Source organism: Schistocerca americana, chromosome 3 (assembly GCF_021461395.2).
Source record: "Schistocerca americana isolate TAMUIC-IGC-003095 chromosome 3, iqSchAmer2.1, whole genome shotgun sequence".
NCBI lineage: Eukaryota > Metazoa > Arthropoda > Insecta > Orthoptera > Acrididae > Schistocerca > Schistocerca americana.
Window position 1 is genome coordinate 909853169 of NC_060121.1, and position 26157 is coordinate 909879325.

At 42.8% G+C, this 26157-nt stretch overlaps 1 protein-coding gene across 1 annotated transcript; it reads right to left on the bottom strand.

The window, feature by feature from the left end:
- Positions 1 to 7480: 7480 nt before the first annotated feature.
- Positions 7481 to 12372, bottom strand: LOC124605235 (cuticle protein 18.7-like). Its single transcript, XM_047136786.1, has 2 exons — positions 12218 to 12372; positions 7481 to 7969 (listed from the first exon to the last, which is right to left on the bottom strand). Exons 1-2 carry the CDS (start codon positions 12227 to 12229, stop codon positions 7586 to 7588), a joined length of 396 nt encoding a protein of 131 aa, XP_046992742.1. The 5' UTR covers positions 12230 to 12372; the 3' UTR covers positions 7481 to 7585.
- Between the last annotated feature and the right edge of the window lie 13785 nt (positions 12373 to 26157).

The following is a 26157-nucleotide window of genomic DNA, read 5'->3' on the forward strand; positions in this document are numbered from 1 at the left end:
ATCATGACAGGTTAAAACGTTGGGCATTGTTTCTGCAAGAATTCCGCTTCACAATAGTCTACATTCCCGGCAAGGAGAACATTGTTGCGGACGCACTGTCACGCGCACCGGCTGGGCTTGAGAAAAGTACCACAGAAGGCAACCTCGAGAAAAATTTCAGTATTCTTTACATTCAGAAAGTCGCCTTTCAAACCTTCATCACCACATCTTTAAAGGACATTGCTCATGAACAAGATAAAGATCCGATTTGGAAAGACATCAAGAGCAAATGGCATGAAAAGACACACACACAGATTCGGCATTATTACCTGGTTAGAAACAACATACTCTTCAAACGCTGCACTGTTGATGACAAGCTATGGGTACTTTGCATTCCAGACGATTTTGTTAATAAGCTCATTTGGTACATTCATTTCAGCTACGCACATTTTGGCCCACGAAAATGTTATCATATTCTCCGAACGACTTGTTATTTTAACAATATGGAAAAGCGAATTCGAAGAGTCTTGTCTATTTGTAAACTTTGTCAAAAGGCGAAACCATCTACTGTCTCACATCGTGCTCCGTTGTTTCCTATCATTCCTTCTAAATTAAAAGAATTTGCTGCTGTTGATCTCTTGGGACCGCTTGTCAGAACATCTAATGGATTTTCGTATGTTCTAGTCGCTGTTGAACTTACTTCAAAATTAGTTTCTTTCACTCCGTTACGTAAAGCCACTGGACGGTCTGTATCCAACGCCTTTGTTAAAAATTTCTTACGTGAAGTTGGACACGTTAGTAAAGTCATTTCAGATAACGGACCGCAATTCAGATCTGCTGTTTGGTCATGCATGCTTCGCAACCATAAAATCAAACCTGTTTTTATTTCATTGTACTCACCACATTGCAACCCGTCTGAACGGATTATGAAAGAAATCAATAAGCTTTGCAGACTTTATTGTCACAGAAAGCATCAGCATTGGGACAGATATTTACACTTATTTCAAAACGTGCTGAATGAAATGCCTCACGACTCCACTGCTTTACCACCTACTCTTGTACTGAAGAATGAAGAACCACCGAACAGAATCAGAGAGCTTGTACCTTTCCCGAATACACGTAAACTTCGACACAAAGACATAATTGATTTGGCTCTTAAAAATATAAAATCTGCAGCAGACAAAAGGAGAAAACTACACGGTAAAGCAAATGCAAAGAAGTTGTATATTGGTCAGAAAGTTCTCATTAAAGCTCATTCATTGTCACATAAGAAGAAACACTTGAGTCACAAATTCTTTCTAGTTTACAATGGACCTTACAGAATCCGACGCATACCACATGATAATTGCGTTGAAGTTGAAACTCTGCGTACTAGGAAGAGTAAAGGTTTACACCACATTTCACATGTAAAGCCGTTTATTGAAAGATAATCTGCTTTTTAACTTAGTCTTTGTCATAAAATTTTTCGCTTCACATTACTAATATGCTTTGTCAGACTTAGAATCTGTTAACATACAACAATGTTTGAAGTTAAATATCCAATCAAGAACCAAGAGAACTTATTTAAACAGAAATGACGAATGCATTGTTATAGTAAACAGACGTCACAGTGTTATTGTGTGTGTACATTCTTGCTTGTTTGTTGCACGATTACGTAACGACTATAAGGCTCACATACTTAGAACATTAACCAGTACTGCTAATGAGATTTTAATGCAACATTTTGGTTTATTTGAAAATACATTCTGAATTTAAAGTGCTTTCTGAGAGATACCAGATGACACAGAGGTTAGTTTATGTGACAGCTACACGATTTTTATCACGACGCTACTAATGAGTGACAATTTACAATGTTGCTTTTGCGGTGTATCTGTTTTATATCTGCACAGTTTTCTGAATTCTTCTGGAAAGAAAAACATGTTTTAGTAGTAACTTTTGTGGTATAGCAACAATGAGACAGCCTTTTTCGTGGCACAACATTACGTTACTGTACAGTACTTTCTTCATCACGCCAATAAGCATAATAACTACGATATCTATACGCAAAGCATTTCACTTTTGTTTATCATGAGGTAAGTACATTGGCCTCTGCAGAACTTAGCTTTCGGAGGAAAATAACTACGACACTTCCACAGAGATTATCTTACAACAAGATGCACATTTAGATGCTACAGGACACGCATTTCAGTGATCAATTTTATACTTAAAACATTTATTTTTAAAGATTTTTGAATTACAAAGTAAGTTTTCCGTGATATATTTCATTCCATTGGTGTAATCTGTAACACCTGAGGGTATAATTACATTAATCCTCAGGGGGTACACGCCTACTTTGTGTACCATGTGTGTGGCAACCACAAGGAACCCTAGCTAATATGGTATTTGCTTATACAACTTTACACATCGGTACCATATTTCTCTAACACACAAATTACACAGCTATCTGATCATTTAACTGAGAGAGACAGACATTTATTTTACTACATCAGTGACACATGTTTACGCAATTACACAGTTGGATATATTCACACTTATGAAACTGTATTTTGTCTGTACTTTGTAAACTGTTCATATTTTTTCGGAATCATTGTGATACTATGAGAGCTTTGAATGATGTATTTGGTATGAGATCATGATTTTTAAAGTACGTTTGAGGCAGCTGACACTTTTGACATGAGCAGAGAATTTTTTTAGGCTTAGAAATTATTGGAGGGAGTTACGACGATTTTGAGATTTGACTGAAGTGTTATGATGTTATTATTACGACGACGATGTGTATTATGTTGTTGAGGAATGTTTATTATGCTACGTATTTCTCATGATGAAATATTGAAGAAGTGTCGACGAATATGTATATGTATAATGAGGTAAGGAATAATGAGTAGTGTTTAGGGACTCTGATTTATGAAAAGGATGTTGGAAACCAAGAAACGTACTTTAAGAGTTATGAAATGTGTGACTGTATCACAATGCTGACCAATATTTTTTTTGGACACTTATATTTATAGGATTTTGTTTCTACAGATTTGCAACGCTAATTCTTGACCTGTGAAATATTTTTATATGAGACTGCCACGGTAGCAGAAACTGCTGTCGTAAATATTTCCGTACGAAAGTTAAGTGACCACCTGCACGTAATGCGTCGCGGGCACCCAGCTGTGTCAGACGCCTGGAGAAAAAGCCATTATTGCGAGCCCTTTTCAGCGGCACAGGTAGAACAAAAAAAAAGACGCCATTAACCTCGCTTCTGACATTCCTTTGTAGAAAGCATCGCAAAAACGACACGGTCGAACTTGAAAACATATGATTACACTGGATGCCTAATGAAATGACGAGTAATATTTTTATGTCTATACACCTAATTATGACTACTGTCTCTCTAGTTGAGAGATTTTTCTACTAACTTATGAAATGCCACATGGCTATTGAACGATGTTCTTATGCTTTGCTGTGTACATAGTTGCTTATTTCATTTGATATCTAGTTTCTAGCTGCACTGCTGCATTGGTTCAAATAAAATTTTATAGATGTAGTAATATAAATATTTTCTGTCTACAGATCCAGTAAATAATAGTTTTGTGATATATTTCAAAAAAATGAGGGAGCACAAAAAGATATTTCCCTTCACAGGAACTGCATACATAATTTTCTTTACAATATTTGGTAATTTATTTCATAGAGTAAGTTATCGTGATGCATCACCTTAGTGTTAAGATGTGACATAGGTATTAGACATGGCCATTTTTAGTGTAATATTTTTTCTGCTTGAGCTTTGTCATGTTTAGGTATATCATTTTCTGCTGCTGTTTGCCAGGCATAGTGTTGCTGAATTTTAATTTGTGTTACTCTGCTAAGCCAGATTTTTTTTTTTTTTTGCGCATTGCCTCATATTAGTTGTAATGTTGAATTGCTTGGTAATTTAGATTTACTGTAGCTTGCTTTGCAACTTTCCATTTTTTTGTCATTGCTGTTTGTGTTAATTATTTTGTGCTGCTGCATTGCCTCGTTCCTTAGTTTAGCATCTCAGCTCAGTAGATTTAAGTTAGCTTAAGAGGGGGTAGCCTCTAAGAGAATGAGTTTCGATGAATTGGAAGAAATGCATAGAGAAGTTATACGAAAAAAAAGTACAGAAAACAGGTTTAGGTAGGATTTTCTTGGAAATAAATGTTGAGGTAAGAAATGTGTGAACATATATATACAGAAAGCATGCTTATATAGAATTTTTTTGGTGGAAACAAAGGATGAAATAAGAGGAAAGATATATGAAGTTTTGGGTTGGACTGCAGTACCAAATGTTACACTGAAAACGAACCCTGTCCTTTCCCATTGGTGTTATCCCACTATGTGTTTGTGTACCCTTTTGTAGTTGTTTTCTTCCTGTCTCTGTATAGTTTCATAGAATTTTTTCCTCTTTTAATATTAAGCTACATTCACTATGATGAGGAATACTGTTATCCTCAAATATAATTGGCATTAATAATATGTTATTTACTTTGTAAAGATGTTAGACATTATTAATTATGTTTTGTTTTAATGCTCATGTGTAAAGTTGATGTTTCAAAAGTTACTCTGATCTTTTGTGTATTTACTTATGTCATAATTCCTGTAACACTGATGTATATGTTTATTTCTATTCTTTTGTAAAGCCCCTATTACTACAAATGTTATCTGTATTATTATGTTTTTAATGATGTGTTTTGTACCTTTGTAATTGTATTCTTATGTTATAAAATTGTAATTGACACCAGTTCATCAAACTAAGTAACTTGTAAGCATTCATTTCACTGCACACATTTCTGTTGGTCATAGTATATGGACAATATGTGAGAAGTTGGGACTGTTAGTGTTTGCACGTGTGTTACTAATTCAGCAAGGGACTGGATAACAGCATTGCTGGTTCTAAGGACAGTTCCGAAAACTTTGTGAGTGCACAAATGGTGGTTTATGGACTTGCTATATTATCCGCAAGACTCTGCAATGGTGATTGTGCACTTGCACAGTCACAACAGATGGCTGCTGGCTATCTCTACAAGGACTACAGTGGGTCTGCATCTATGATGACCCACCAACGCCATTATTTCTACAAGGACTACAGTGGGTCTGCATCTATGATGACCCACCAACGCCATTATTTCTACAAGGACTACAGTGGGTCTGCATCTTTGATGACCCACCAATACCATTATCTCTACAAGGACTACAGTGGGTCTGCACCTCTGGTGGCCCACCAATACCATACTCTCTACCAGGACTACAGTGGGTCTGCTCTGTGATGACCTACCTACCAATATTCTTCCAAACTACGACTGACTCTGCTGTGGGTTTGCTCTGTTGTGGCCCATTATCTGTCAGCATGTCAAGAGTCAGCACTGTCTTTCCGTTGGAAGGACAACGCTACTTCTTCAAGACTGCATGGAAATCCACTACTTCCGTGTGCATTTTCTTTTACTGCTCCGACTTTGAGAAAAACACTGCTATTCTACTGTTATGTACGATTAGGACTGTCTTTATGGAATGTGAGAAAATTTGAGCTTTTGACGAACGTTGTATCAATAAGTGTGTGCATTTGATATCTTTGTTATTGTAATTATGAAAAATTTTTTCAAATTTGTATTGGGCACTGCCCAAACCAATTTGTAAAATTTTTTGTGGGGAGCATGGGGGCTATGTAAGTAGGCTGTTTATGTTTTCTCTATGTAAGTAGGCTGTTTATGTTTTCTTATTGGCAACGTTACGTAGCGCTCAATATGAAAATCACTGGCTGTGCTGTGTGCAGTCTGTGGCTAGTTTGCATTGTTGTCTGCCATTGTAGTGTTGGGCAGCGGCAGCTGGATGTGCAGCGCGTAGCGTTGCGCAGTTGGAGGTGAGCCGCCAGCAGTGGTGGATGTGGGGAGAGAGATGGCGGAGTTTTGAAATTTGTCATGAACTGCTATATTTGTATATGATGATATCAAGGTAAATACATTGTTTGTTCTCTATTAATATCTTTCATTTGCTAACTATCCCTACCAGTAGTTAGTGCCTTCCATAGTTTGAATCTTTTATTTAGCTGGCAGTAGTGGCGCTCGCTGTATTGCAGTAGCTTGAGCAGCGAAGATTTTTGTGAGGTAAGTGATTTGTGAAAGGTATAGTTTAATGTTAGTCAGGGCCATTCTTTTGTAGGGAACTTTGAAAGTCAGATTGCGTTGCGCTAACAAAATATTGTGTGTCAGTTTAAGCACAGTCTTGTAGAATTGTTCAAAGGGGACGTTTCACTACCAGGAACGATTGACACTAAAATCTTCTGAGTCGTTAGAATGGCCTAAAGACAGGAATTTTCGTCAAAACTTCTTCATCACTCAACGTTTCGACACCCCTGCTGGAGTCTTCTTCAGGCTTCAAGCGGTGTTCCTGTGTAACCATCCAGGGACACCAGTGGGATTCTGAAGGACACCCCAGCAGATGCATCGAAACGTCAGCTATTGCAAAAGTATGAAGAGGACTGTGACACAAGCTAATAACTCAGACTTTATCATAAATAATCATGAAACTTCCTGGGAGATTAGAACTGTGTGCCGGACTGAGACTCGAACTCGGGACCTTTGCCTTTCGCGGAGAAGTGCTCTACGACACATACCGCTGCAGAGTGAAAATATCATTCTGGAAACATCACCCAGGCTGTGGTTAAGCCATGTCCCCGCAGTATCCTTTCTTCCAGGGGTGCTAGTTCTGCAAGGTTCGCAGGAGAGCTTCTGTGAAGTTTGGAAGGTAGAAGACGAGGTACTGGCGGAGGTAAAGCTGTGAGGATGGGGCCTAAGTCGTACTTGGGTAGCTCAGATGGTAGAGCACTTGCCTGCGAAAGGCAAACGTCCCGAGTTCGAGTCTCGGTCCGGCACACAGTTTTAATCTGCCAGGAAGTTTCATATCAGCACACACTCCGCTGCGCTGAAGAATGAAAATCTCATTCTGGAGTAATAATGATGGTTGTTGAAGCTCTTTTGTCCGTGTTTCCTTTAACAGTACATATGTTTTTGGATGGGTGTGTCTTTAGCAAAACACCTGTTTTTTTATGACAAACGTGTTTCACGGCAGTTGCAGCAGCATCAGTGTGCTCTTATTTTATGGCTTTTTACCAACCATGAAGTAAAAGCTCACTGAAGCTGCTGCAACTGCAGTGAAACATGTTTGGGATAAAAAAAGAAACTGTTTTTTGCTAAAGGCGGACTCCATCCAAAAACATATGTCTTTACCATTAATGATAATCCCGCGAAAGCCTGCACACTTATAGAGGAATGTTTGTCCACACTCGTTAGCCAGAAGTCAAAGATCCCTTACGGTTTGTAGAAGTTAAGTCATTTCCTTGATGAAGACGCTAAAACTGTGAACATGGCGTTTGGAATTACGTGAAATTGCTGTTATCGAGCATACAATAGTTTTAACGGTATTATTTTGCGACCTGTCATATTTCAGTTACCTCATAAAAACTAAAATAGTCGGAATGGGAGACACAGAACTCATTTTATAATTTTTGCAGACAATTTTATTTGCAAAAATTAATTTGTACATAATTTACTTTTGTACAGCGGGGAAGGTATCGACAGATTGGGTGAAGGAAGAGCAGTCAGGTTTAGCCGAGGAGAGCGGCCTTGGCGTGCAGGTGGGCGGCCAGGCCGTAGGGGGCGGCGGCGGCGTAGGCGTAGGGGGCGGCGACGACGGGGGCGGCGGCGGGCACCACGGGCACGCCCAGGGTGTTGCGCACGGCCTCGGCGGCCTGGATGTTGAGGTGCGCCGCCTTGACGACTGCCACGTCGGGGGCGTCGGCGGGCACGATGGACGGCACGGGGATGCCCAGCGTGTTGCGCGCCGCCTCCGCCGCCTGCGTCGCCAGGTGCGCCGCCTTCACGGCCGCCACGTCGGGGGCGTCGGCCGGCACCGGGATGGCTGCCGGCACACCCAGACCCAGGTAGCCGGGGGTGGCCACCGACACGGCAACGACGGCGCTCAGGATAACCTGCAAACACACACGGAGCGACCGCTCTTCTCAAAACTGCTCACGCGTTTCAGGGTCAGAGAAACAAAAATATATTGAGGAACTTCGAGGAGTTGAGGAGGGTGTATTGAGAAACAAATTGAGGACAGGATACGTCGTACTACTATGTTACAGAGTTTGAGGTACGGGGGAAAATGCCTGCTACTTGACCACCCTATTGAGAAAAACCACAACTTGTGTGATGGACTGTAGGCCGAACAGTTCGCAATGCCTCTGTCAGAGTTCAGGAAATTACACATCATCTGATACGTGCACATCTGCCCCAACAATACTGTAGACTCCGCCAAGAGCAGAGGCATTTGATGTTAAGGTGTGTCTACTCTTGGGAGCCGACCACAGTGCTCACAAGTATGTATGTTGCTCAGGAGTACCTCATGAATCACTTGCTGTTGGTAAAGTCAGGAAAGAAAGAAAACTGGTTTAACGTCCCGTCGGCGTCGAGGTGATTAGAGTTGGAGCACAAGCTTGGATGGCATCAAGGATGGGGAAGGAAACCGGCGGTCTCTTTCGAAGGAACCATCCAGCATTTGCCTGGAATGATTTTGGGAGATCACGGAGGACCTAAATCTGGATGGACAAACACAGTTTTGAACTGTCGTTCTCACAAACGCGAGTCCAGTGTGCTAACCACTGCACCACCGCACTCCGTCTTGCTGTTGGTGTTTCTGACAAGCTCTGGCGAGGGATGCTGAGGTTCAGTGTGGACTATAAAATGCCGTGATTGAGGCTAGACAGATTTACAACTCAGGTTTGCTGTAGAAGAAGTGGCTGAGAGAGGGGCATTTTCGTTAGAAACTACGACAGTATCAACTATCACTGGAGGACGTTTCCTGACAATTATTCGTAGTTTCAAATAATTCCTCAAGGCCCCCGTTGCGTCACTCGACATAGGTGGTTATATTTCAGCTGCACTACGCACACAGTATGAGCGTCTGCTCTATCTAGCACATTCTACAACACGTCAGGGATTGTGCTGATCCTAACTATCTTGGCGGCTGGTGTGGCCGTCCGGTTCTAGGCGCTTCAGTCTGGAACCGCGTGACCGCTACGGTCGCAGGTTCGAATCCTGCCTCGGGCATGGGTGTGTGTGATGTCCTTAGGTTAGTTAGGTTTAATTAGTTCTAAGTTCTAGGGGACTGATGACCATAGATGTTAAGTCCCATAGTGCTCAGAGCCATTTGAACCATTTGAACCTAACTATCTGGACCAAACTCTTCAAGGATCTCTAAAGGAAACTGGCAATGGATGCCCTGGCGTATTTAATGCTAAAGCGTCTAGGAAAGCTAAATGAGATAGACATTGAGGGTCCTGTCGGCAACCAAGTCATCAGAGAGATCGCGAACAAGTACGCCAGAGGACATGAAGGGAAGCTATCAGTTCGCGAAGAGTTCTCCTGTGTCTGTATCATAAAATTATCACATGAGGGAACACAGTGCTATGCCATTGGATTAGTATTCTGTGTTATGATATATCGATATCACCCCCACCGGTGTCTCACAGTAGACGCTGTCAGCAGTCGGGCGGCAACCTGGCGAGACCAATGATGCGCGCCCGCTGAGTCATGCTTTCAGCGGCTCCCACTACGAGCGCCCTGTGTCTCTGCAATATAGGATGGCTGGCGGCAGCTACATGGCCCAGTGTCAATTGCAGGCTTCTACAGTCTTCAGTTTTAATCGCCTTCGATAGTTTGCTAATGCATTAGTAGCTTGAACCTCACATTGCATCTGGAACCCCGAGACCGCTACGGTCGCAGGTTCGAATCCTGCTTCGGGCATGGATGTGTGTGATGTCCTTAGGTTAGTTAGGTTTAAGTAGTTCTAAGGTCTAGGGGACTAATGACCTCAGCAGTTGAGTCCCATAGTGCTCAGAGCCATTTGAACCATTTGAGCCTCACATTGCACAACGTTCTTCATTTTGCTTCTTCGCAACAACTGGAGTTAAGTAAAACTTCTGTTTACTGTATTCACATGTTTGCTAATGATTTCTGCCCCTGTCCAACTTCCTTAACACGACAGCTACTGCAGTACTCCATACCCCGCCTCTCCTTATTGGCGTGCACGATGTAGTTCACAACATGCTTAGATAAAGTGGGGACAAACTCTCATTCTAGCTACCCAGCAATACAAGTAAACATTCACTCAAACAATTTATGAATCTCCCCGATTACATTATATCTGCCTTTGGCCCTGTTTCCTGTTCCCGACGAATCAGTTGGCAAATTTCTGGAACAGAATATCGAGACAGTATGCACCAAACCCTTTTTCTAATTTGGTCAAATTTAGCACACTACCAGTTCGCAGGAGGCGAGAGGCAGAGCAGATAATTACAGGAAAACACTAACCAAATATCTTTCTCCTCAGTGGTATTCCTAGCTAATATTTTTACCTTGATTTTGCGATATGAAGCAGTCCAAGTAGTAGGCCAATACCTTATAATTATCAACAAAAGAGACGTGCTGATTCATACCAAGAGAGAAATCGGAACTGTCGGCTTTGACAGCATGTGAATGATTGATTCTGATTTTCTTTTCTCCGATTCGACTGCAGGAGGATGCCAACAACGTAATAGAAGAATTGGAAATAAAAAAACCACGAAATATTAAACTAATTACAGAAATGTGTAAATGACATGTAGGTAATCCGAAGAAAGAAAAGTAATCGACTGACTATTTCGTTTAATTAGGGCCAGCAGTGGACAGTTGGATATCAAAATGATAGAAATTAAAAATAATTTGGAATTAATTTGAGAAACCAAACGATATGTTGTAAAACTAATTTGTCATTAGCGTCGAGTAGAAAATTAAAGATAGTTTTATCATTAGACGTCAAATAACTTCCCAAAATTTCGAATTGTTCAACAAGAAACAGAAAAAAGCAAGTTGGGAATAGGTGGGAGGCGGGGAAACACAGACTTGTGGTCAAGAGACAACATTTTTGAACTACCGTAGTAGTAGTTGTATCCAAAACCCTCTCTAGCTACCACCAGGTCTGGGTGTTACGGTCGGATATTGTGCCATGGTTAATTGAAGGGGTGGGCAGATGCCATTCATGTCGCCACCCTGTACCCCCCAGGACAGAGTCAGTGTACCCCAGCTGTATGTATCTAGTGTAAACCATGAAATAGTGCGAATATGTGTCAAATGTCTGCGAGTCATGTAACTGAGGTGCATCGTGGGGACGAGCCCGGTATTCACCTAGTGGCATGTGGAAAACCGCCTAAAAACAACCAGGCTGGCCGGCACACTGACCCTTTGTCGCTAATCCGCTGTGCGGATTCGATCCGGCGTCGGCGCGCCTACCTGAGTCCCAGAAGCAGCGCATTAGCGCTCTCGGCTAACCTGGTGGGTGAACTATCGTAACTGCAGAGGGCAAACAGAAATGGAGGTACACGCGAAATAGCCGCGCGGGATTAGCCGAGCCGTCTAAGGCGCTGCAATCATGGATTGTGCGGCTGGTCCTGGTGGACGTTCGAGTCCTCCCTCAGCCATGGGTGTGTGTGTCTGTCCTTAGGGAAATTGAGGTTAAGTAGTGTGTAAGATTAGGGACTGATGACCTTAGCAGTCAGTCCCATAAGATTTCACACACATTTGAACATTTGTACACACGTCATACAGCCTTATCGATTGAGAGAAAGCGGGCGAAAATATTTCGTTGCTAGAATCCTCGTGGTAATAGAGAAGGTTTTAGACAATGACATCAATAAGGATGTACCCGAAAAGAGGAAGTAGAAGTGCCGCGCGGTCTGAGGCTCCTTCTCACCGTTCGTGTAGGTCCCCCTCCCCGTTGGAGGCTCCAGTCTTCTCTCGGGCATGGGTGTAAGTGTTTTCCTTAGTATAAGTTAGTTTAATTAGTGTGTAAGCCTAGGAACCGATGACCTCTGCTGTTGGGTCCCTTAGAACCTTACTCCAAATTTCCAAGTAGAAGTTTTGGAGTAGTCTACTAGTGGTTTGCACTAGGAAAATGTCCTATGGTGATGATTATGTGCAGAAACTGAGACTGTACAAGTATCAGGGAATAGATTATGTGTTAAAGGCAATCCGCTGATAGTGCAGGAGAGACCCGTCTGCAAGGTGGTGGAGTGGTCCGTGAACGGACGCGTCGGCGTGACAAGGTCAGTAGCGGCCTAGCGACGGCCAAGTGAAAGGGAGTCTGGGCGTGTTCGCCCGGGGCGTGGCGGCGTGCGTAGTCCTGCGTGGCTGCCGGTACTCACCAGGACCTTCATGTCTGCGGCTGCGGAATGAACTGTGCCTGGCCCGAGCGGCGCGCTCGCCGCTTATATACTAGAGTCGGCGCGCCGGCCTCGGCCGCGGCGGGTCTCGTCCAAGACCGTCCTGTCCCATGCTGAGCCGTCCCGTCCTATCACGGGCTGGGCTGGGCTGCTCTGGCCGATGGGCGGTGCCCCCCGCGCTGCTCGGGTTCCTTCTCCCCTTGCCGCCGGCGTGATGCAACACGGGAACACACGGCCGGTGCCGGCAGCGGTAGGCAACCACAGCGGTAGGCGACCACAGCGGTAGGCGACCACAGCACTTCCGCGACCACCTGCGCCGTTCTGTGTTGTCGCATGCAGCTATCTCGACCATCGCACCTCAAGCATTCCCTCATCTTCCTGTGATAGTACAGCGTTGTTGTTGTTGTGGTCTTCAGTCCTGAGACTGGTTTGGTGCAGCTCTTCATGCTACCCTATCCTGTGCAAGCTTCTTCATCTCCCAGTACTTACTGCAACCTACATCCTTCTGAATTTGCTTAGTGTATTCACCCCTGGGTCTCCCTCTACGATTTTTACCCTCCACGCTGCCCTCCAGTACTAAATTGGCGATCCCTTGATGCCTCAGAACATGTCCTACCAACCGGTCCCTTCTTCTAGTCAAGTTGTGCCACAAACTCCTCCCCAATTCTATTCAATACTTCATCATTAGTTATGTGATCTACCCATCTAATCTTCAACATTCTTCTGTAGCACCACATTTCGAAAGCTTCTATTCTCTTCTTGTCCATACTATTTATCGTCCATGTTTCACTTCCATACATGGCTACACTCCATACAAATACTTTCAGAAACGACTTCCTGATACTTAAATCTGTACTCGATGTTAACAAATTTCTCTTCTTCAGAAACGCTTTCCTTGTCATTGCCAGTCTACATTTTATATCTTCTCTACTTCGACCATCATCAATTATTTTGCTCCCCAAATAGCAAAACTCCTTTACTACTTTAAGTGTCTCATTTCCTAAGCTAATTCCCTCAGCATCCGCCGACTAAATTCGACTACATTCCATTATCCTCGTTTTGCTGTTGTTGATGTTCATGTTATATCCTCCTTTCAAGACACTGTCCATTCCGTTCAACTGCTCTTCCAAGTCCTTTGCTGTCTCTGATAGAATTACAATGTCAACTGCGAACCTCAAAGTTTTTATTTCTTCTCCATGGATTTTAATACCTACTCCGAATGTTTCTTTTGTTTCCTTTACTGCTTGCTCAATATACATCGGAGAGAGGCTACAACCCTGTCTCACTCCCTTCCCAACCACTGCTTCCCTTTCATGTCCCTCGACTCATATAACTGCCATCTGGTTCCTGTATAAATTGTAAATAGCCTTTCGCTTCCTGTAATTTACCCCTGCCACTTTTAGAATTTGAAAGAGATTATTCCACTCAACATTGTCAAAAGCTTTCTCTTGTCTACAAATGCTAGAAACGTAGGTTTGCTTTTCCTTGATCTTTCTTCTAAGATAAGTCGTAAAGTCAGTATTGCCTTACGTGTTCCAATATTTCTACGGAATCCAAACTGATCTTCCCCGAGGTCGGCTTCTAAGTACTGGATATAATTTATTTTCGGCAATCGTATTGTTTCATTACTAACGGAGTGTTGTTTAAGTAGTACTAGTATTGCCTGTGGTCGAAATTCGACCAATTGAGTCAGTGGACCTGATCTCTGATAAATCTTAAAGTGATACAGCCCACCTACAACTGAAATCTTACCCTCAGAATTGATCCATAGCAAATGCTGCACTGTAGCTACGAATATTCTTGATGCTGTGAGGACTGGTCGTGAGTCGTGGTAGGGTAACTCAGATGGTAGAACACTTGCACGCGAAAGGCAAAGGTCGCGAGTTCCAGTCTCCATCCGGCACACAGTTTTAATCTGCCAGGAAGTTTCATATCAGCGCACATTCCGCTGCGGAGTGAAAATCTCATTCCGGAAACATCCCCCAGGCTGTGGCTAAGCCATGTCTCCGCAATATCCTTTCTTTCAGGAGTTCTAGTTCTGCAGGGTTCGCAATAGAGCTTCTGTACAGTTTGGAAGGTAGGAGACGAGGTACTGGCAGAAGTAAATGTGAGGACGGGGCGTGAGTCGTGCTTCGGTAGCTCAGATGGTAGAGCACTTGCCCACGAAAGGTAAAAGTCCCGAGTTCGAGTCTCGGTCCGGCACGCAGTTTTAAGCTGCCAGGAAGTTTCATATCAGCGCACACTACCATGCCGAGTGGAAATCTCATTCTGGAAACATCTCCCAGGCTGTGGCTAAGCCATGTCTCCGCAAATCCTTTCTTTCAGGAGTGTTAGTTCTGCAAGGTTCGCAGAAGAGCTACTGTGAAGTTTGGAAGCAAGGAGACGAGATACTGGCAGAATTGAAGGTGTGAGGACAGGGCGTGAGTCGTGCTTGGGTAGCTCAGTTGGTAGAGCACTTGCGCGCGGAATACAGCGGTCACGAGTTCGAGTCTCGGTCCAGCACACAGTTTTAATGTGCGGGAAATTTTCATTCTTCAAATAATTCTTCGATTTCTCTTTAACTTTTCCACCATTTGAAATGAGTCTTTGATACAGTATGTTGAAAAATAAATTTTGTGCTAACGGCGGCAGATTAGCTTATGACAAACACAACGAGACTGGCGTTGTATCGCGTAAAGTAACCTCAAATGCCAATTTATTTGCATGACAAAACCTGCACTGTAAATTCGTTAAACCACAGTTATAACTCTCAAAATTATTTGGAATTACGGTCACTCCACATTTCAATATATTTTCTAAAACAGCAGTAGGATTATCGGTATCAACGTCCACATTATTCCCATTACTTTGTCTATGTAAAAATTGTGCCTCTCTAATTCTCCGTCTTTCAGGCCGACCCATCAATGTTCTTCTTCGAGTAAGAGCCTAAAACATAGTTTTCGTATAATAACGGAAGTCTTAGCTATTCGGAATGAAGGAACTGAAAATTATTTCAGATTTTATTGTGATGGCAGCAAACGAACACAAAGTTCGTTGTATTTACTCTTAGACGAAAGTAAGGGAAAAATCAACGCTGATAAACAACGTTTGATGCCCACGACAACTTCGTAACTAAATTTCATTTTCTACTACTGACGACATCAACAAACTAGCAGGTGAGACGTTGTAGCTGCCCGGTATGTGTTGTAATGTTCAAATGTGTGTGAATTCGTAAGGGACCAAACTGCTGAGACCATCGGTTCCTAGACTTACACAGTGCTTAAACTAACTTATGCTAAGAACAACACACACATTCATGCTCGAGGGAGGACTCGAACCTCAGGCGGGAGGGGCCGCGCAATCCGTGACAGGGTGCCACAAACCGCGCAGGTACTCCGCACGTCCCGCCCAGTATGCGTGTTGTTCTGTAAATGAACCATCTGCAACATGCGCATTCACGAAACGTTGTTAGTTTCGTGTGTCATTTCTACCACAACACGGGATCCGTACGCGTGGTAGAAGTTGGTAGCAATGTGAGAGACAAAGGACAACTTTTGTCATGTGCCTATGTCTACTTCCTTTTACCTCATTTAATGGCTATGTACATACATTATTTTTTTGTGCACAACTGTGGCAAAGTACCTATCGAGCTACATAAGTTCCATTGGCCTCCTTGTATAAGACATTTTAAAAATCGGCACTTCAGTTTTCCACGATCACGTATTAATATTATGATGACTGTGTGGCCTAACCAATACGACCACTGTTAAGGTAATTACTAATGGTATGCACCACTGCGGATTGGCGACGTACTGAATAATAAGAGTTGAAGTCAAGTTTCGCGGCACTTTTGGAAATTAGTTTCGAACATCAGTGATTAAAATTTCTAGCTGTTACCTGCTTGTGTAACGTAATGCGCAGCGCGATAGGTTGCCAGATATAAGTTTGATCTATACCAGGATCGAATCCGCGCGGTGGATTAACAACCGTGACGTGCCACAGGCAAGTAGAAGTGCACTTTTGATGCGATTTCCCACACTCGATTAGGCAAATGCTGGGATGGTTCCCAGTTTCTGTGCAGAAAATATGACACACAAACTATTAAAACACTATCACACAAAGAATAAAGTTCACACGACTCATAGGCAGGTGAAATGCTTTTTTATTCCAGTCTTTAGGACATGGTGTAGAAAAGATCTGAGGATGCTCATTACTGACTGAAAGCGCTCATCGTCAAAAGAATTGATATTGAGATAAAAGACTGGAATAAAAAACATTTGACAGTATTGGATCACTGTTCATATACGCGATTATGTCGCAGTTGGTGAAATCATAGACAGGTGGCGCACACGACTCTCTTTCATTAACTGATACGGAGCGAGGTGGCACAGTGTTTAGCACACTGGATTCGCATTCGGCAGGACGGCGATCCAAATCGTATCCGGCCATCCCGATTTAGGTTTTCCGTGATTTCCTTAACTCGTTCAGGGCAAATGCCGGGATGGTTCCTTTGAAACCTCATGACCTATTTCATTCCGCATCCTTCCCTAACCCGAAATTGTGCTCCGTCTCTAATGACCTCGTTGTCGACGGGACGTTAAACACTAAACTGATAACTGTGGCCACAGTAAAAGTTAAACAGAGTAAATAGGCCAAATACTGAGTACAGCAGACAGGATTAACGCTAACAGTGGGCCGACGTCTACTCGTCGTCATCTATTTCGTCCAAACTTAGGGTATATCCAGAACTTGGCCAGAAATGAAAGTGACGGAAGTGGGAGCTCTAGATGAACAAATGTCCAGAAAGAAATTCATTTTTGGCGCGAGTCAGGTGGGGCATGAGCAATTTATTTTAGCGTGGTTTCCGGGCAGGGGTTGGTGCAGCCGAAACAGCACAGAACAGAAATCCGTTTGTCGTGGGATGGAGTCACTATGAAGAAGCTTTTCGTTAAGTTTTCAGGTTTTTACGTTATTTACAGGGTTATTACAAATGATTGAAGCGATTTCACAGCTCTACAATAACTTTATTATTTGAGATATTTTCACAATGCTTTGCACACACATACAAAAACTCAAAAAGCTTTTTAGGCGTTCACAAATGTTCGATATGTGCCTCTTTAGTGATTCGGCAGACATCAAGCCGATAATCAAGTTCCTGCCACACTCGGCGTAGCATGTCCCCATGAATGAGTTCGAAAGCATCGTTGATTCGAGCTCGCAGTTCTGGCACGTTTCTTGGTAGAGGAGGTTTAAACACTGAATCTTTCACGTAACCCCACAGAAAGAAATCGCATGGTGTTAAGTCGGGAGAGCGTGGAGGCCATGACATGAATTGCTGATCATGATCTCCACCACGACCGATCCATCGGTTTCCAATCTCCTGTTTAAGAAATGCCGAACATCGTGATGGAAGTGCGGTGGAGCACCTTCCTGTTGAAAGATGAAGTCGGCGCTGTCGGTCTCCAGTTGTGGCATGACCCAATTTTCCAGCATGTCCAGATACACTTGTCCTATAAGGTTTTTTTCGCAGAAGAAAAAGGGACCGTAAACTTTAAACCGTGAGATTGCACAAAACACGTTAACTTTTGGTGAATTGCGAATTTGCTGCACGAATGCGTGAGGATTCTCTACCGCCCAGATTCGCACATTGTGTCTGTTCACCTCACCATTAAGAAAAAATGTTGCTTCATCACTGAAAACAAGTTTCGCACTGAACGCATCCTCTTCCATGAGCTGTTGCAACCGCGCCGAAAATTCAAAGGGTTTGACTTTGTCAACGGGTGTCAGGGCTTGTAGCAACTGTAAACGGTAAGACTTCTGCTTTAGCCTTTTCCGTAAGATTTTCCAAACCGTCGGCTGTGGTACGTTTAGCTCCCTGCTTGCTTTATTCGTCGACTTCCGCGGGCTACGCGTGAAACTTGCCCGCACGCGTTCAACCGTTTCTTCGCTCACTGCAGGCCGACCCGTTGATTTCCCCTTACAGAGGCATCCAGAAGCTTTAAACTGCGCATACCATCGCCGAATGGAGTTAGCAGTTGGTGGATCTTTGTTGAACTTCGTCCTGAAGTGTCGTTGCACTGTTATGACTGACTGATGTGAGTGCATTTCAAGCACGACATACGCTTTCTCGGCTCCTGTCGCCATTTTGTCTCACTGCGCTCTCGAGCGCTCTGGCGGCAGAAACCTGAAGTGCGGCTTCAGCCGAACAAACGTTTATGAGTTTTTCTACGTATCTGTAGTGTGTCGTGACCATATGTCAATGAATGGAGCTACAGTGAATTTATGAAATCGCTTCAATCATTTGTAATAGCCCTGTACTCTGTTTAAGGCGGCAAGATTTTGTTGTCATACATGAATAATTTTGACATTTTATGCTTCATTTACTTTGTATTGGCTCGTAATTTTTTGGGTGGGGTTATCGAATTATTAATCATTTATTGATTGATATCGGGTAACCTGATACTAACCTATAGAGTTGCATACTTTGAATGTAATTTGGTGCTGGCTCTGACAGCAGGGATAACGTGAGCCTTTGCTGTGCCCGTGACCGACAAGGGACGAGGACTGCAGGAGGGCAGTTTTACGGCTCTGAAAAGAGAACGCCGAGTGTTTGTTGCCTAAGACTGCCGCCTCGTCTTTGTGGACGGTGGAAAGGATCTTCTCGCGACGGACCTGAGGTAGGTAAAGGAGGCAGGGGAGAGACGATAAGATCGTAGATATAGCACCTCACAAGCGTAGCGACAAGCCTTTTTTAGGACGAGGACTGACCGTGGGATGTCTGATGCAGATGTGGGCTAATGGTCGCAGAAGCTCTCACTGTGGATGCCAAGACGCATTCTCGCGAAAGGCAAAGAAACGTATCTGTTTGGCTGAACTGTAGGCGCTGGAGGGGTCACAATTTCTTCTAGAAGTTTCAACCGAACTGAGTATGAGCTCAAGGTGGATGGCTGACAGATTCACGCCACGTAAAATGGGAAATATTCCATTTGAAATGGGGGCGGTCATTGACCAGAAGCAGAGTTCGTGCTAACAAGACCAAGTTTCTCTAAACTGAACTCTTCGCGGCTGGAGGACTCTTTGGCGGGTGACGGTAGGACACGCTTCGCTGGATACTGTTTTGAGACATCTCTGGCAAGGCGTCAGTCAACAGTCTCACAATGAGTTTCGGAAGCGCTCATTTCACCGCTGGGAACGGCATTATTCGTCTATGAGCAGAGATACTCGTATGAACGTGTGCTTCTTTGCAGAGATTGAGACATGTCGAAGTGCTTCTGTAAGACCCCTTACTTGAGTAAATTCTCTTCTCCTGGCTTATGAGCAAACAGGATTCTTGATTCATGTCTGGCATTGTACCAAAGTAGCTTCTACCCTAGCAATTTTGCGGATGCTGTTTCACGTCCTGTGTGTAGTCAGAATTTTCAGCTACGCACAGCACTTCGTCTGGACAACCTCCGGCGGCAGTGAGCAGACCATCGCTGCAAAACTGTTCTTCACATCTGTAAATAAACCGTAACAATGCTTAGCGTATTGTATTTGATGTGATGTGAAGAAACAAATTTCTAATGTTACTTTACTCGTGGGACTCATGAGGAGGACAAACATACGCAGAACTATACCCAGAACTATACCACATTGTTTTGCAACACGTGGAAGGATTACTGTCGTGCAGTATTATAGTGATCCCCCCCGCCCCCCCTTCCCGCCAAAACCATACCGCTACTACAAACCAGCGATGTCTGTTTTTATCGTCAGCTAAACAATTTGGCCAAAAAGTTTCAAAGCTGGTCTTATTTCGCCGACAGAGAAATAGAAACAACAGCCCGGGAATACTGCATCAAAATACATTCCACTATATGTCACAAGCCATCCTCACCAATATTTAGCGAAATCGTGGTTACACGGAGTATGATGCCAATCCGCACGACGATAGAGAACCTCTTTTGAATGTTAAAAAGCAAATTTTAAATGAACCACGTAACTGCAAAACTGTCGCGTTTTTAATGTGTATAAGATGCCGAGAAAATTATTACGTCCACTGTTTTCACAATGGATACTATCCCAGCACGTGTAAATCATCAGTTGTAATAAAATATCGAATTATATATTCGAAGTTCTGACGTACGCCTTACACTTCCTCTAAATTTATTTGCAGTCCTAAATTTTTCTTTGCCTTTCTTTCTCACGCCTTATGAAAATATTAATAAGCGCAGTATACTGAGCATTATCTCGCTTTATTAGAACTGTAATTAACGTAAAAACTGAAAATAAAAAAATTTCTGGGTGGAAATAGATCCCATACCTCTCACATTACCGTTGTGTCGTCTTGCCGCTGCGTCAACTGCTACATGGCAACTACGCTAACGTGAATGGTTCATGCCTTGGCCGACCCGCGCCAAAAACTGCTATTTTTTTACGAATGCTTGGTCATCTGGAGATCTAACTTTTGCTACTTTTATTTCAGGCCAAGTCCTGCATATAATATAAATTTTTACAAAATCAGATACAACCCGTAGGCGTGGTCACCTTGTAAGTGAATTAAGAAAACGAAGATGATTTATAACTCTTACTGTTGAAACTATAATTCTACCTTTATACACGAAAGTCGATGAGCGGTTATTTGTGCAGTCACACGAAACATTCAACATAACATACTTTCCATTAAATCATTCGCGAAGTTGTTTCACCTTTCACCTGTTAATCAAATGTTTAAAACCACTGTAATATCATCAGCGCGGAAACTCGTCTCATGTCCGTGTTACGGCCTCTGAATCAACAGCCTCCACACTGCACTATTAAACAGTGCCTATCGTCCTGATGAGACGTGCTGCAGGCCAAAGAGAAAAAGCGGCGAAAGAAAGGGCACACCGCCTTGTCTAAGGAGAGCAGTACGCTTTCAATAGCCAAATAATGTCCGGGAATTTTTCGGTCGTTTTTATTCGTGTTAGCGCAAAGAAACACACAAAAAATGAAAGAACAAGTAAAATACATACCTTAAGGTAGATACAGCTAGTATTGAGTGGCTCTGAGGTGAAGCCTCCTAAAAAGTTTCGTTTTTAGTAACGTAGTACAAAGATGCAGATAAATCTTAACACTACCGAACTGTAAGTTTAATAAGCCACGGTTGCAAAATACTTAGACCAATAATTATTTACAGAAGAATGAAAAAACTGGTAGAACGCTACCTTGTGGAAAATCATTTCGAACGTAACGGGAATGAAATACACGGAAAAAAGTTGTATACAGCTTGTACAGAAACCGTACTGCTGTCGTAAGTGTCAGAGGGCATAAAAGTGAAGCAGCAGTTGAGAAGGAAGTGTGGCAGGGTTTGTAGCTCATCCCCGATGAAACTGAATTCCTATTTTAAGCAAAAAAATGTAGGAATCAAAAAGGTGTGTGGGAAGATACTTAAAGTTCAGAGAGAATTTAAGAAAAAAATTAGGAACCAAGGAGATGTTTGGAAAGATAGTTAAAGTTCAGAGAGAATAAATATAACCTCTGCGGTTTTCGGAAGACAGCGTAATTCTGTCACTTGGAAGAGCAGTACGGGAATGCTTAGTGTTTTGAAAATATGTAAGACGAACATAAAAAAATAAAACAAAGTTATAACCAAATTAAATCAGGTGATGCCGAGAGAACTATACGAGGAAATGAGACACTAAAGGTACAAATGAGTTTTGCTGTTTGGTAGCAAAACAGCTGATAATAGCCAAAGCAGAGAGGATAAAAAAGCAAAAAGGTAATAGGAAGAAATGTGTATCTTTAAAAGAGAAATTAGATGTTAAGAAGTATTTTCTGCATATATTTGCCTGAAATGTTGCCTTATATGGAAGTGAAATCTGGCCGAGAAGCAATTCAGATAATGCAATAGAAAACTTCGGAACTGAGTCTTACAGAGAATGACGACGACTAAATCTGTAGATCGAGACATGAAGAGATTTACACAGGATAGACATGCACGGGGAGCTGCGTCAAACAAATCTTCTAATTGAAGACCACAACAGCAATAGTATTGTAGAATTTATGTTATAAGGTATCATCTCGAATAAATAAAGATTAACACAAAGGTTTCGACTTTCTTAACTTTTTACACCGAATGATATTTTTCAGAAAGACAGTAGCTATGCTTAAGGCTGCACCTGTAAATTTATATTCCTATTTCCTCCATCTACCAGAGGCTTATGTGGAGTACAGTCCCTAAGTTCTTCTAGAAGGTTCAGCTAGCTGAGCCTGAGAAAGTCATATTAAAGTCGAGATGATTTTCACATTGCACTGCTTACAACGAAGAGGAATCGACAGAGTAGCTGAACTTTCTCTCTCAAATCTCTGTGTATGTATCGCTTTATTATGCTTTGATGCGTCTGCAATCGAAGATTAATATGAATGTTTTGATAACGTTAAAAACATTTCTGTTTCTGGAACTGAGAGTTCTATCCACTGTAGTAAAGGCATGCTATGTTTGTGAATATCTCGCAAGAGTGCTCTAGAATACAGTAACAAAACTGTCACTTCCTAGCGAGATTTTCACTTGCAGTCGACAGACATGGACCAGGCAAGGTATGCGCATTAATCTGCTACACATTCACAGAATGATAACACAGTCGTTCTTGAAGTTCATGGTTGGGAGCCACATGTAATATCCCTTACTTCCCTTTAGACTTTTTTGGCTTCTACTTTCAACCTTGCGTTATGGCAGTGAAGATTGTAAATCAACGTGCAGTCACGTGTGGCACGTAAATGTTTGGGAAGTCGAGTAGTACCCAACTGTAGTCCTTCAAAAGAGACAGTGAGTTTGCTATGTGTTCTGTCCAAGGCGGAAAGCACAGATGGAAACAACACACTTGTGTTTTAACTGCGTTTAAGCGTAGTAAACTTGCTGCATTATGACTATGGACAGTCACTAGTATACTCGTAGGTATGTAAAAGAGTAGGGGCCAATACGTTCCCTTATGGCAACCAATTTTTCAGTCATTGCCATCGGTTGTGCTATCCTTTAAATTCTATAGACAATCATCTGCTTCCTAGTAACTCTGTAATGTGAAATTTCCTGGCAGATTAAAACTGTTGCGCCGGTACTCGAAAATGGGACCTTTGCCTTTCGCGAGCAAGTGGTTTACAGTGGAGCTACTAAGCTATACAGGCAGCCCCTCCCCCCCGGCCCACCACCCCCGACGCAACGTTATTGTCAGCAAAACATCTCCTTCCTTCCGAACTTCACAGAAGAGCTCCTGCGAAACTTGCAAGACGAGCACTCCTGAAAGAAAGGAGATAGGGTTTAGCCACGGCCTGGAGGATTGTTTCCAGAATGAAACTCGTGTAACCATGGTCCTTGGAAAGCCCATAGATCATGTTTATCTGTATATGGTTACTGACCGTTTCAGTATCGTAAGCAGCTGTCTGGTCGATAAATGTTACACTTGCAATAATATGTGTTTGCAACGCACCCTCTATATAATGTGTGAGATTAACAGTCTGAAGTATATAATCATTCTTGAGCAGAAATCTGCTGTTCACGAATTAATTCTGGCTTTGTTAGTTCTGTAATGTTCATGTCTGGCCAGTTTGGTAGCCAGCATTGTCCTGCTGGAATTGCCCAAGTCCGTCGGCATGTGCAATGGATGTGAATGGATGCGGCTTTTCAGACAGGATATTTACGTATGTGTCACCTATCAGAGTCGTATCTAAACGCATCAGGGATCCCGTACCACCCCAACTGCACACGCCCCACATCATTACTGAGCTTCCAACGGTTTGAACAGTCCCCTGCTGACTTGCAGGGTCCAGGGTCCATGGATTCATGAGGTTTTCTCCGTAACCGCACACGTCCATCAGCTCGAAACAGTTTGAAACTAGATTTGTCCGACCAGGCAACATGTTTCCAATCATAAACAGCCCAACGTCTTTGTTGAGGCGGGTGAGGCGTAAAGCTTTGTGTCGTGCGGTTATCAAGAGGGCACGAGTGGGCCTTCGGCTCTGAAAGCCAATATCGATGATGTTTTGTTGAATGGCTCGCGCAGTGACACTCGTTGATGGCCAGGCGTTGAAATTTCAAGCAATTTGTGGAATGGTTGCCCTTTTGTCACGTTGAACGATTCTCTCCATTCGTCATTGGTCTCGTTCTTGCAGGATCTTTTTCCGGTCGCAGCGACGTGGGAGATATGATGATTTACCGGATTCCTGATATTCACAGTACACTCGTGAAATGGTCGGACGGGAAAAATCCCCACTTCATCGCTACCTCGGATATGTGTCCCATCGCTCATGTGCCGACTCTAATACCACTTTCAAACTCACTTAAATCTTGATAACCTGCAACTGTAGCACCAGTAACCGATCTAACAACTGCACCGACACTTGTTGTCTTATATAGGCGTTGCTGACCGCAGCGCCGTATTCTGCCTCTGTATTTGACTATGCATGCCTACACCAGTTTCTTTGGTGCTTCAGTGTAGTTCGTTTACTTTTTTTCCATCTTTATCATTTTCATTTAACTTCCCCTTATAGCAGCCAAAAGTAACTTTTGCGCGTACATGCTGACGTGGTTACATTACAACAGCAGCTGGCCCAACTACACTTGGGCAAGTTAATTTCAGAAACTTGCTGCATGCACTTGGAAAAATATTTCCACGAGGGTCGAGTCGTGAGATTCGAGAGGGCAAGTTTACAGCGTCACGCTTAAAAATCAAAGCAACTGTCATCGCTGTTGTAGCACACTTATTAAAGAAAAATTTTGGAGGGAAATAAAAAGTGCAGAAAAAAAGCGTTAATATGAAGAAATTGATATAGAGGCATACGTATTTAGGTTGTTGATAAACACTGTTTAATGAACTAAAGTGGGATAATTCCGCATGGGCAAAATTTTTTTATATTGATAAAAAATATCTATTAATACTGAAGCACGTCGGTTGCCATTCTGCTTCTGCTTTTAGTGAAATAATGTAATCGGTAAATTCATTTCGCAATTCCTTGATTGACTGGATAATGAAAAAATTTGGATAATCGAACGGCATTGATGCCCAGGAGTCCCCACCTGGGGAAGTTCGACCGCCGAGTTGCAAGTCTCTTCAGTTAACGCCGCAATGGGTGAGTTGGCTGTCGATGATAATGAGTTGTTGATGAGGACAACACAACGCCCAATCCCTAAAGGGAGAAAATCTCCGATCCAACTGGGAATCTAATCCGGGCCTGCTGCATTGCGATCAGACACACTGACCACTCAGCTACAGAGTGGGACGGTTAGGCACATATGTATGTTTATGGGTTCCAAGGGTACATTTGTGTCGTACAACCTGTCTTCGAGCCATTCAGCTTTTCGACACAGACGTTTTCGTACAGATATTGTACAGAGAAAATGTCAAGTTCCAGAAAAACTTCCAGCATCTGATAAGTTAGGCAAGTAATTGCAGCAAGATGCAAAATACTGTTTCAATTCATTTGTGAAAGCCATTTCTAAAAGCTGACGAAAACTGTGAAAGTCGACTTGGTGGAGGTATTTCTACGTCAAAGAACATGCAGAAGTAGCTTTTATAAGTAATATGCGGAAGTTTACTCTACTATGGACACAGGCCTTTACACCTGAAAACTTCATCAGTGACTGGCTTGTTCTTCTGACGAGAGAGTCTAACAGAAATGTTGGAAAAATGTTAACTGGCAGACACTCGAAGAAAGACTTTATACGTCCCGCAAAAACTTGCTTATAAAACATGAAAAACTCTCTTTCAGTACAGAAGCCACGAATATTCTTCAGCCTCCTACACGTGAGGCTCCATAAAGAGCACAGACTGAAGTAGGTCAATGCCAGCTCGCACAGATCGTATCGACAGTTATTCCAGCTACGTCAATGAAAGGAAGGGTCAGAAACCATATTATGCGTTACAATAAAAAGTAGTCTCTGCCACGCATTTCACAGCAATTCTCAAAGCGCACACTGTGTTTGGTGCGCCCGC